Source organism: Ambystoma mexicanum, chromosome 5p, assembly GCF_040938575.1.
Source record: "Ambystoma mexicanum isolate Mex_15411 chromosome 5p, UKY_AmexF1_1, whole genome shotgun sequence".
NCBI classification, from domain to species: domain Eukaryota; kingdom Metazoa; phylum Chordata; class Amphibia; order Caudata; family Ambystomatidae; genus Ambystoma; species Ambystoma mexicanum.
Window position 1 is genome coordinate 799,516,862 of NC_090930.1, and position 13,552 is coordinate 799,530,413.

Genomic DNA, 13,552 nt, shown 5'->3' on the forward strand with positions numbered 1-13,552 from the left:
CTTCCATGAGGTCTCTGGACCTTACAATGTTCTTTACAACTGGCAATCCCATATATGCCATTATGGTGGATGGTCTAGGGAGTAACTCACGGAAACAGGATTCCCTGTCCCCTAAGGAGGAGTCTCTCTCAGTCAGGGCCCACTTGCTCAGACCCCTAGGGAAGGTCTCAGGGAGTGGGATCACCTCCCTAACCTCAAAGGGGGAGCTCCTCCTTTGGGGAGAATGGACAAATACCTTGGATTCATCACACCTGGTACTACTGATCCACTGAGTGCAGTTAAGAGGCAAACACTCTTTTTTGTGGGGTAGAGAATGGACAGCAATATATTTTTGAAAATATATGATCCATTTGTGCATTTGAAGCACATTTTACCAAATATATAAAAATGATATTGTATGCTAATGGATGGTACATTGTGAATCCAGTTCACTAATGAAATGGCCTCTTGAGAGCTCTGTGTGGTTGTAGCAGAATTTCTCTGGGGAAAGCCCAACATTAGAGATTGGCCATTCTGAGCCATCTCCAGGCACAATGGAGACAGGTCTGTGATTTGCAGCATGTATGAAGTGAATCCAATGTGATCCCTACCATACACACAGCAGACATCTGCAACCCTCTGGCACCTCCTCATGTAATTGCAAATAGTATCTGCTTTCAAAAATAAAATGGACACAACATGTGCATTCAGATATGCCGCATATCAGAGGCTGCTTAGAACTCTGCCCAAAACCTTCAGGTATTCTACTCTTGGCATTAAAAGAACGGTATCAATTTTCTAAGGTCTTTCTGAAAACAGCATTAGCTCTACGAGTTCAAAATAAATTCCACTTTGCCGAGACATGACTCTGAGCAAATACCATCAATCATATTACAGACATAGGACTGGTAAACAGTTCAAGTAAATGTACACAAGTTCAACCTGTGTTCTTCCCTTCAATAAATAGTGACAATCACTGCTAAACGATGTATTTTATGGGATTCGAATAGCTGGTTAAGGCAGAGACTTGGCATATGAAACCAAAACAAAAAGCAACCTGGAGAAAGTATCCAGCATTGTTGGGTGAAACATAACCTCTCTTTGAACAGGCACAGGATGCCAAAAAGAATAAACTGCACTGTAATAGAAGTTACACGCCGTAAAGGTCTGCATGGCTGTGCCAGTGTCATGGAAATGGAGGCATTGTAGACATTGTAAAATGTGTGGTATTTGCACCTTATCAGTGTACACCATACTTGCTCAGGTGGGTTAGAACAAGTTCATACCCCATAGTAATACAATACTTGACTTTTAAGCAGAAACTTAAAACTAGTGCTAGTAGTATACTACTAAATATAAAACAGCGCTCCTAAGAAGGTCTAGTACATAACATATAGAGCAGCCATGCTCAGTTGTGCATGAACTGTCCATTTCCATGGAAACTATATCAGCCATGCTCGAGTGCTCTGCCTGTCCCTTTTCGAGAAAAGCAGCCACACTTAAAGATTATTATTATGAAAAGTAATACTTCCTGCAGAAACATGGGTGCTCATAGGCCGCCGAACGGGAAAAGTGTCCAGCTGGCAGGACAATGAGGGTGCCAAGCACGGTGTGCCTGCTAAGCACCGTCATTGTCCTGCCACAGGGCATTACAATGGGAGCCATTGGACATTGATGGGAGGGAGGGGGCTATTAGCAGGGACGTTTGTCCCTTAGGAAATGTGAATGAGGGTGATCAGAAGTGAGAAGGGTGCATAATGCTGCATGCTTTATGAAATAGTGACTATGGCTTTAAAGCTCAAGGGGGGTTTGTTAGGCTCACATTAATCTGCATGAGGCCACTGTGACTTTGCATGCAGGATGGGGAGAGTAAAACTAAAGCCATAGTCCTATTGCCCAACATATTTCTATGAAGATGTATATAGTGTATAGCTAGTTCATTATGAAAGGCTAGTTTATTATGTAATGTGGTTTGCTTCCAAGGCATTGCTATAAATAAAGTGCTATTTTAGCACATGAAAGGCAAAGCAACAACTTAATAAATATTGATACCAACTAAACCTGGGCAGATTGGTTCGGTTGCTTAAATTGTCCACAACCCATTTTCACCATTTAATAAAAGTGTGTGATCCTGGGCAAATAACTTCATTGCACTGTGTCTTATCTGCAGCTCTGTAACTGATTCACTTCATAGCTTATGTTAATGCATCATGCTGTTATGAAAAAAAGACTAATGACTATACTAGTGACTCCACATATAACAAGAGTGCAATATATGCATTTAGCAAAACAATGTTTTTACCACTATGGCAACTTTTTCTGAAGTCACTTCCATGGTGCCTCCAAGTATCAAAGGTTGATGATGTTCCTTGCAATGTCCTTTTCTGTGAAGTCACTTTTATTGGTGCAATCCATATGCAAATTTGGAGGTGTGCATGTATTTTGCCCCACAGAGCCTGGATAGAGTGATACAATATGGGGTTCCTGCATCTGTAATGGTTCGGCAGTTTTATTTTTTTTCTTATGTTTATATGTTAAAAGGCCATCTGACACTAATGTTAACAAAAATGTTGATTGGGGTAGGGGGCGCGAATGAGACCATATGGAATCGTGTGCACTGCATTTGGAGCAGGAAAGTAGCAGGACTTTTTGTGTGGCTACATTCCCCCCGACTCCCATTCTTGCAATGCTGGATACTCCCCTGAGTGGGATGTGGAGGGGTAAATCCTGCCAGCATGTGCTATAAAACTGAACTGCCATTAAAAGCATAACATTTAGCAATGTCTGGTTAAGAGTATAGACATCCTGAGAAGAAGGCTTGCCAAAAACACAATATTGTTCCATTCAAAGTAAAGCAGCTCAGCTGAGAAGTGTGGTCGTATTAGAGGTAAAGTAGTTATGTTGATAAATAGAAGTATAGGTTGCTCAGCTGGGATTAAAACCCATGACTTGTACAGCAGGTACATTAACCCACCAAGCTATCTCAACAGCATTGAAACCTGGATGAAAACCTAGATCTCTATATCAGGTGCAATAAAGGACTTAGGTATGTCTTGCACAGGGCTGGCACCCCTCAAAAGCCTGTACGACCTTACCTGTATTAGTAGCATATACCAATCACCAGACCCAAAACAGGTGGCGGCAGTGCCTTCATTTACAAAAGCATATTCATAACCCCACCCGCCTTGCACATCCTGTGTAGCCAAACCTCTCAGTTGTTCCCCACCGTCATAACCACACCCACATTCACCCACCTCATTTACCACCCCCAACACACAATCCCAACTTCCAAGCTGAATGGTCTGACTTCACTATTAACAACCATTGATCCCCCTCAACTATCATCTAGCTGGGTGATTTCAACCCAGATAGTCCCCACCGACACAACAACCCCATACTGAATAGTGCCTTCACTCCACTCTGCCACTACGACCACACCCAACACGTCACCTACCCACAAACATAGATGGCAACACACTTGACCATTTCAGTGTAAAATCCAACCTGAGCATCATGGTCAAACCACTTTCACATCCTCTTCACACTCATTCTAACACACAACATCCTCCCACCTGCACCACATCCCTCCGCCCCCAGCCGGAAAAATCAAGCACAACTCAAACACAGCCCTTGCACCACTCTTATCATCCCTTTTCCCCTCACGCTCACCCCAATTTACTCCTCAATAATTAAAATGGCAGAATCACCCAGGCATTCAACCAACTTGCTCTGCTCAAATCAAAGAAGCCTTGCAACCACAACTGCATGACACGGAGCGGCTAATTCACACAACATAGTTTGCTATTTGGCCAAAGCCTGTGCATGGCTGCCTACCGCTGAAAGCCTTCCTCTGTCAGAGGCAGGGAGGTGAAGGTCTTACCTGGTCTGAATGTGGAAGTTGTTGGTGGTCCCGGTGTGCTCGTAGTCGTGCACGGCAGCTGCGAAGATCATCGCGAAGATTTCCAGCTCTGTCAACCAGTGCTGAAATAGAAGAAAGACCAGAAAGAAGCAATCAGAGGGTGTGTCATGTTCTCAGGCATCAGGGTCTTTGTATTGTGGAGAATGCTCTCCCCGGGCTGACAGCAGGAGGTGCTGCTCGTTAGGCTCTGCTTCCCCTGCAGCTGCTGCAGAAGCACGTTCTACCAGATGTGCAGGCAACGTGTCCTTCCCTGCATGACGATAGATCAATTGTAAATCAATCCATAATTGCAATGCCTAAAGTGGGCGCAAAATGGCTTCATCTGCGGGGGAAGTTCAGGAAAAAGCACTTTCAGTGTATTTGAATTGCAGTTGCGTGTTCATGTACCATATTTTGTCAAAATGCACGTAGGTAGGAAAGATACTTTTGAGCATAGCCTGTGAGAAAACAGCTAAGGCCTATAGGTAGTGCAGGCAACATTGCCACAATGTATGCAACAGTGTTGAAGGCTATGTTGGTCCTCAGCAAACGCGTTGACATATGTCCCAATCACACCTACACTGTTTTAGTATTGAATTAGGAGAATGAGTGCTAACTTCCAGATTTTCAGGCGTGTGTCCAGTCTTTAGGTGCCACACTTGGCCTCCAGCAGCAAGTGATGTCACAGCAAAGGAGCTATCTGCCCACAAGTCATGAGTGCCCATAATGTACGGGTAGTATAGCGCAGTGCCAATGTGCTCGTCTTGAAAGCAAGAAAATACAGATCAACACAGGTTCGAGTCCCAGGTGTGTGCTTAGAAAACTCTTTGGTGTTAACTGCCATATAAAAAAAAAACAATTATGATTATGGTGGCATTATGAAGAAAAATATGTTACCACAGATGTCTATGGGCAAGCAAAATCTGCCTGATGCCCTTTTTCTTTTGATCACAAAACAGACAGAACATATTAAAGTTATTTATTTGTAACTTCTACATCTAAAAAGCCCTATTTCTTACTAAACCTCCCTACAAAGAGACTGACCATCCCTCACATGGATGGGCTCTCCCTAGTGAGCGCCCGTGTGCCGCCTATCTAGGTTAGGGGATAAAGAAAGAGACTGGCCCTTCCCTCTCTCACTACTTTTGCTAAATTCTAAAACATATAGTAATGCACACATGTGGAAGTAGACATCTATTTTTAATTACTTCCTTATAGTGTGTCTTATCAGCTCAAATTGTTAAGTTTAAAAAAAAACAGTAATTTTCTTGAAGGTTGGAAATATTTGTCTTCCTAAAAGTGGATCTATTCTTGCCACCTTATTTTTAAATAATTTATTCAGTATCCTAAAATGATTTTATTTGTCCGAGTTAGCCAATAGTATGCCTGTCTCGGAGGTCAGGTCATCAGGCAGGTAGTTAAAAAGAGATTTTTACTTCCACATGTGTGCATTACTACATTTTTTAGAATTTACCAAAAGTAGTGAGAGAGGGAAGGGCCAGTCTCTTTCTCTATCCTCTAACCTAGATAGGCGGCACACGGGCGCTCACTAGGGAGAGCCCATCCATGTGAGGGATGGTCAGGCTCTCTGGCATTATGAAGAAGTCAGGAGCCTGTGTACCTACTTTTCAAAACTAGCCCTTTTTATAGTAAACAAAAAGCAAGTTCTCTAGTCCTCCGTCATGGCATTGCGCAGCGTCCCAAGAGACTGGGATATATTGCGTTGGCGCTGCCCCCTGTCAGGTTTTGAATGTTCTGCACATACTGGCATTTTAGCACTCACAATTCTATATTTGTGTACTTTCCTGGAAGTTATGTTTTCCCACTGTAAAAGCCCTACTACAATTATCAGAGAGCAAAGTGATGGGAGACAAACAGCCGAGAGTAGTTCTAAATCGGACAGCCAACATGGGAGGAAATTGGATCTTTGTAAATGCTTCTTTGAGGTATACCCATGAGATAAGTCACCTGTGTGTAGACATTCTTTGACACAGGCATGCAGCTTGTGGTTTTGAATGATGCTAATAAAATGTGCATTCAGACAACAACAAAAAAAGACAGTGGACTAGAACTAGATGGCTCTCCTAAGAGAGAGATTGCGTCTTGAGGCCTTCGGGCGACCTGGCGCGTAACCAAGAATTCAAATAAATAAATAAATAAATACGTTTAAGAAATGGTGTGTATTTTGTAACTCAGTCTCCTGTTTTTGGTGCTGGAGAGCAGTTACAGATCTGTCACTTTGAGAAACCAAGCACCCAGCTGCACACCGCACTGTTATTGATCCAAACCTTTGATGCTGGAGTCTGCTTTTCTACTCCATAAATGAGTGCACAAAACAAACACGTGGTGTCCATTCGAAAAAAGGGTGACATGCCTGCAGGGGACGACAACGTTAGCACTTATGTGCTGTCCGGCCTCCAACACATGGAAATGGGGCCAATAAAGAGGAGTAAGACACCCAAAGAGGAACACGGTGTTCAGCAGAAACACAACTTTACACCTGTTATTTATTTATGTTGTGAGCACCTCGGGAAAGTATAATCCACAGAAGCCTGGGCAGTTTGGTCATAAGATTAATTACACTTTTCCTGCCTTTGGTCATTTGAATGCCATGCGGAAAGGTCACATTTAAAATCTCTGTTCTCTTATTTTTTAAATTAAAGTTATTGTTTATTTATTTCAATAAAGAGACAATCCAGATAGAAGGATGGAGAGCTTAGATGACTCACCGGACTCTCCTTGCCTTTCGGTGAGGCTCTCCCTTGCTGTTCATCTTGGACCTGCCACAAGATAAACTATCCCCACAGTAATTTCTTGAATAATAGGGAAACTGGATTATTGCAACTCCCATCTAGGAGGGTTTTCCAATGACTCCTCAATATGCTTAGGCTTTTTGTAGGTTGCTTCATGTTTATTACATCTTCTTAAGTTACAGTTACATAGATAAGTTAGACAGAACAGGCACTGGCACCCACCACCCAGGCCGGGCTCTCTCTAACTTCCTGAGCTAGGAACACTCATCATCAACATTCTCTCACCCACACAGTAACATTCTACATGACATCACAAGCTTCCGGCGACACTCACGAGCACATTACAACAGATCTCCCTTTCTTCCGGAGACACTACCTAAACATACAAAGCACATTATTACACTTCCGCAGTTTAAAAGGCAGGGATTTTCACAGTGTGCCATCTCTGCAAGCGAAACAGTGCCACAGATACACACTGCAGGATATTTGGACGCAAGTAAGTCATCGGATCCATTTTATGATTCTGTGCTTCCTTTGCGATGTCTACATTTGCAATGCCCTGTCCAGCTAAGGAAAAGGGCGAAACGCAACACACCACCTAGATCGGTGAAGCGGGGGAGGGGGTAAGCTCCCTGTGGAAATTGCAATGACTTCTTCCAAAGTTTGTTGGGTTAACCATTCTTGGTTTTATGACTGAGACATAAGACTCAGTAGGAAATGCATTATTTCCAGTGGCAAAAAATTAAGTAGATACAAGCAGCGTAAGATAAATCACCTGGGAGATTACAGAGGAACTCCAATACATCATTTGTTTCTTAAAACATGCAAGTAATCACCAGCGGCTCCTCCTAGATGATGCAAAAATATCTGCTACATTTGCACAAATTGTCTTCTGTCACACTCTCTCTTTTGTTTCCAAAACACACATTTCGGCCCAAGGAGGCTTCTGCTCGGAGGCACCATATACTCTTTACTGATATTTCAGGAAGCACATCTTTCTTCAATCCAGCAGTGTAGTGATACAAGATACAATATAACTGAAGCTGAATCGGTTCACAAAAAGTAAAACATAATTCTAGTTCACAGTGATAGTTTGACTCAACACATTTTCTTTTCTTTCTTTCTTTCTTTCTTTCTTTCTTTCTTTCTTTCTTTCTTTCTTTCTTTCTTTCTTTCTTTCTTTCTTTCTTTCTTTCTTTCTCCTCTTTCTTTCTTTCTTTCTTTCTCTCTTTCTTTCTTTTCTTCTCTTTCTTTCTTCCTTTCTTTTTCTTCTCAGTGGCTCTTCCTTTCCATTCTTCCCTCCAGTCTCTGACTTCCTCCCTTTTACTTCGTCCCTGCTCAGCATTCATTTAATCTCCTTCCTTCCTTCCTTCCTTCCTTCCTTCCTTCCTTCCTTCCTTCCTTCCTTCCTTCCTTCCTTCCTTCCTTCCTTCCTTCCTTCCTTCCTTCCTTCCTTCCTTCCTTCCTTCCTTCCTTCCTTCCTTCCTTCCTTCCTTCCTTCCTTCCTTCCTTCCTTCCTTCCTTCCTTCCTTCCTCCCTCAAGATGCTACTGGTGATCACTACAATGCTTTTGAAAAATGGTGCTTACAAGTGATCCCTTAATTTTGCAATTCACACATTTATCCTCACAAATAAAAAACACACTACCAAAGGAATACTCGGATGTCAAGAACAAATACAGAGTAAAGGCCAAACGAGAGTGCGCGGGAGTGTAGGCGTAGTTGTGCAGCATTATGGCTACCTTTGCTTTAACATGTAGGACTGTTTGAACATTGCTGTGGATCCACACAGTCAGTTGCCACCCGCAATTTTGGTGATCGGCTAGTTCGCCTGGGAGCACTCAGCTCGGCTCTACTAGCCCAGTCTGCCAGAACAGTACATAATCCTGTCCTCAGCGCAAAGTGTGACGGAGTGTAGATGCAGTTGTGCAGTTTGGCAGTGGGCAGTAGGCCGCTTGGGAACCCTTCTCCACATTGGGGTGAGATCTGTATTTGTGCAGTGAACGTTAGTAGTGCTGCACCAGCCTATCACCACTTTAGTAGCTGCATTGGCCTTGAAATACTCAAGTGTGAAATACTCAAGTCATCCTGCCTGCTCTAGCCACTTGGAAACGCTTCCTACTTTTCTCCATAATTAATGAATGACCTGCGGAGTGGGTGTGGAATGGCATTATTACCATCCATTAATCAAGCACCCTTAACGGATCAAGAAATGCTACAAGCTGTGGCACTGTTTCTTTTAATAAAGACAGCCAACCAATTGTACCTACTGCCGCATCCACCCATGGTAAAATTACGCTTTCTTTCCCGTGGTCTTACACACTGGCACAAATGAATCCTGTTTCCATATTGTTACCTACCCTCGAGCACCATTACTGACAAGTCTGTTAATCCAAATCCACAATTGTTTATTGTGACTTTGGCAGAGCCTATTACTACTAATGCACAATTTCAGCCAGTTGTTTGTAAAAATCCCTTTCTTAGCCTACAACCTAAGGAATCCCAAGTTCCTGATGGCAGTGTTTTCCCCTTCTCGTCACAGGGAATTAATTTGCATAAACATTTTGCCCCCATATTTGAAAAATCCTTTCAATCCAGATTGGATATAGCCACAACATAAAAAAAAATCAAATTTACAATGTCCTTAGAGGTTTCCTGGGTAAAGAATCTTCTAATATTAATTTTGAATTACAACATCCTACCAGTCGCTATCCACTGCGAAGAGGCGAATCTGGCAATTCATCCGGGTTCCCCAAAATTCAGGAGAATGGTCAAGTACCCAGGTCACTCTTAGACAGTGCCCTGTCAGAAAATAAACACATAACTCTGAATCGTTCCAATGTCCTGAGTCTTCTTAATTCAATTTCTGGATTGAGTGCTATTACCTCCTGTGATATTGATCGAATCCATTTTACTAATCTCTTCAGAACTGATCGTATTGCTGTATGTTTTAGATCAAAGTTGATTCTGGACGTTCTTATGAATGAACTTTCTACCAATCGGGCCCTTGGTTTTGACCTAACACCATATGTGGACAAGAGCCATCGACAGGAGGAAATGAAAGGAGGATCTCCCCTCTTACCAAAAGAGATTTTTGTCTCTTTGGATGAAAACAGGGCACTGAGTCGCGCGGTCCAAATTCCCAGCAACAGCAGGCCCTGTGAGAACCATCTGAATGATTGGTCCTGATTCCTGGGACCTCACAATTCTGCTAACATTCATTCCACCTCAAAAAGGTATCTTTCCTGGAATACCCGTGGCCACATTCACTTGTTGACCAGTCCCTTAGTAGATCAAGTGCTGAGGACCCATTCCATTGGATCTGTACAACAAACTTGGTTTACCCATCTGCCTGTTTTTGATGGTTTTATCTCTACATTTTAAGCGGCTAAAAAAGGTGAATAAGGCCATGCTTATGGAGGCCTCTTGTATTAGTTAAATCAAATCACCTTTTGTCCATCATTGACTGTCCGGTTAACAATTATGGCCTATTGGCCACTCATTTTTGATGTTTCACAAGCCAATCTGTGATCTTTTGATTCTTAACGTATATTGGCATATTGGTGTAACCACAACATATGTATTGATTTAATTTTTAACTTCATTCATGTATGACAAATTGCCAAATGGGCTAATCTTGTTTTCTGATCATCTTAATTCTTTTTGTATAAACCATAGTAATGACCCTGAAACTGCATCTAGTTTGAAGGGCATGGCCCACTCTGGTTTAGTCTGGTCCCAAAAACTACAGGGAATCGGTTTCCTCATACTAAATGGTCCAGTCTCTGGTGATGTCCTTAGTAAATATACCCGGTATAATGGGTATAGTTCTTCGACTCTAGTTTATATCTTTATTTGCAGCAAATGATTTGATAAATGTATTTTTCTTGATATATTGCCTAGTGAATATAGTGAGCATTGCACCCTATCTGCCAAGTTTCAGATTGGCAGAGACGGTGATCCAGTAATGGGAGTTCTCTCTACCGGCTTGATGGTCAATTCTGCTGGGAATAAGGTGTACTGGAATCCATCTACAGTCTCCTGTGTTAATGAGTCAGCAGCCTTATTCCTTGATTCCACTAACTAAGGATGGCAATTTAATACTTTTACCATCAACGATTATGGTGGTTTTGTTGATGAGTTGAATGCTGACAATTTCCCTAAGTGACACAAGGGGTATGGTGGCTATCGCGAAAACATGTGCATGTATTTAATTTGGATGTTGCAAAGAAAAAAAGGGGGATGAGAGCTGTGGTTCAAATTCATTAATAGATCTTCAATCTTGCCATCAATTTCTAAGCTCTCACAGATAGAAAAAGCTAAGTTGACATACAAAAGATGGCTGAGGGGGATTGTGCTCTTCTGAGTCATCAGGATGTGGAATCCATGCTTGGAGCCCTCAGTAATTAAAAATAATTCTCAGGGCATCTGGAAGCTATTAAATGACTCTGAGAAATCACAGTCTTATGTTGAATTGAATCCAATCTCTGAACAGAACTTCGCGACTAATGACACATTACTATTTGCCCCAATGGTAGGCTTCCCAGTTGGGGAAACTAAGGAATTGCAGTCTTTTGGTAATAGCTGGAAGCTAATTATTGACTATTCTCAACTTTTGGGAATCATTAAGAAAGTCAGTCCTTTGAGAGCCCCAGTCTCCACCAATATTTTTAATCTGTTATTGAAAGGGAATCCTGAACTTTGGGCTCAAATCTCATCAATGCTTTTTGAATACATTGCTTTCTTCTTCCAATTTCCTCCCTCATGGTCAACAGAATATGTCTTACCCATATATAAAAAGGGCTCCAGTTTGGACCCGTGTAATTACTTCCCAATTGCGATCTTAGATGCTAACACCAAGGTCTTTGCGGTCTTGCTGTTGGGAAATCTAGAGTAATGGCATGTTAATGCCAGCAGAATTAAGAAATGGCAAACAGGGTTTGAAAAACAACTTGGTACCTTGCTTAATAGTTTCTTGTTGAAGTGCAGTCTCAGTCAAGAAGAATATAGAAAATATGATTCTATATATACACCACTGTCGGCCTTTCTGCCGCATTTGATGCAGCAGAAAGATGCCTCTTATGGACCAAATTAAATAAGTGGGGTTTTCCAGAGGGGCTCCTATGATTGGTCATCAGTCTATACACAAATCACAAATTAAAACGTGAAAATTAGGTTAGATCATGAGGGGTCGGGGGTCAGGTAAGGTTGCGTTTTGGGACCCTGCCTGTTTAACCTTTATATGTCAGCAACGTGGCTGGCTTATGCCGATGATTTTCTCATTTTTGACTGTTCTCGAAGGGGGGTTGCAATGATGAATTAATGCCTTCTCCGAATTTGCAAAACACCATCATTTGAAGGTTATCCCTTTGTTAGCCTACATTAAAACAGAAGTTATTCACTTTGAGGAAGGTTGTGAAATGTAGTTGGAGAGTGGGGTCTGAAACGATTGAACAGGTTACCAATTTTATTTACCTATGATTCCCCATCTATGCCAAATCGCAAATGATCCAACTGAAAGATTGGCTTAGAATATGCATGATTGCATTTTTGAATCAGATGCTCAGGACTTATTCCAAATATGCCAAGTTTACCCTAATCCCTGTTTTAAAGTTCTATCAGGCAAAGGTAATCCCAAATGTTTATACAGAATTGAAATTCTTCCTATTGAGGTCCTAGACAACTTGGAAAAATCAGAGGGCCTAATTTGTTGGAAGATTCTTCAGCTGCCAAGTAGTGTCCACTCTCAGTGGTTCGATATGGACTTGGCCTACAATCAAAAATATCAAGGGCCCGTTGGAAATTTGTATTGTTTAACCACAAAATTATGTGCCCAAAAAGGGACTAACTGTTTGTAGACATCCAAACTGTCAAGGACAAAAACTGTGATCGATTTTTTAACAAGTATTCCAACTTCTGTATTTCTTTGCTCAGTGTAATTGATGCATCTTTGGATGATTTGGCATATAACCCCATGAAAGCTAAACAGCATCTTTTTAGGCAGGATTGGTCTGCCACCTTGGACAGCATGCATTCATATAAATCACTACATCATCTAAATGGCGATCACAAACACGTGTGTGTTTTTGCTCCATATCTTGCTATTTATCCAAATAGAGTTGTTAGATGCTGCTTTTAACGCTTCAGGTTGAACCTGCTTTATGCACAGGATGTTCTGGCTAAATATGGTCATCTCCGACCTGAGTGAGCTAAATATAGGTTTTGTAACAAAGAGGGACAAAAGGAACCCTAAAGCACCTTCTTATATCCTGCATCGCTGATCAGGGCGTGAGATTAATTTATTTTAAGAGATTTGCTAACCTTTTCATGATGGGGACTTGGACTCCGTATGGCATTGCTGCTTGGCTGGATGGTCAACATCTACTGTGAAAGCTGTGACAGGCTTTGTGAAATCTTTGAAATTGGACATATCACGGTATTACAGTGAGTGATGTTGTTTTCTTATTTTTCATAACTCTTTTGATGGTTGTCTCTTGTGTATTATTTTTTATGAACAAAACCCTATTGTTATCTCAATGGATTTTGATTGATGTCTTAATTTCTGTATTATCTGTTAGGATTCACTTCTATGGATTAGTCTGTTTTTATGCATGTTTCTTCATTTTAGTAGATTGGATTGTAACCTATAATTTGTGTAAATCAGATTCATATTGTTTCAAATTAAACTTTTTTTTTTCTTTTTTCCGAGGGCCATTGCACCATAGTTGATGTTTAATCCATGTATTAATTGTAAGAATTACTTCTTATTAATTTGTTTATCTTTCAAGTATATTCTATATTTACTTTTTGGAATGCTTGAAGTCGCTTGATATCATATGATATTTTTTTTTATAGCACACCCAAACACAAGTGTTTCAAGGTGCGATGAGGCAAGGGAGGGGTACATGGAAGGACAAAAACAA

The 13,552-nt window shown here is 41.4% G+C and overlaps 1 protein-coding gene across 7 annotated transcripts in view; it reads right to left on the reverse strand.

Moving 5' to 3' along the window:
- PDE1C (phosphodiesterase 1C) overlaps positions 1-13,552 on the reverse strand; it is a 2,232,090-nt gene that overhangs the window by 408,348 nt on the left and 1,810,190 nt on the right. For all 7 annotated transcript variants that reach the window (XM_069613219.1, XM_069613222.1, XM_069613221.1 and 4 more), the window contains one exon: positions 3,860-3,960. In XM_069613219.1, coding sequence (XP_069469320.1) covers positions 3,860-3,960 — 101 coding nt within the window. The remainder of the gene's footprint in view (positions 1-3,859; positions 3,961-13,552) is intronic.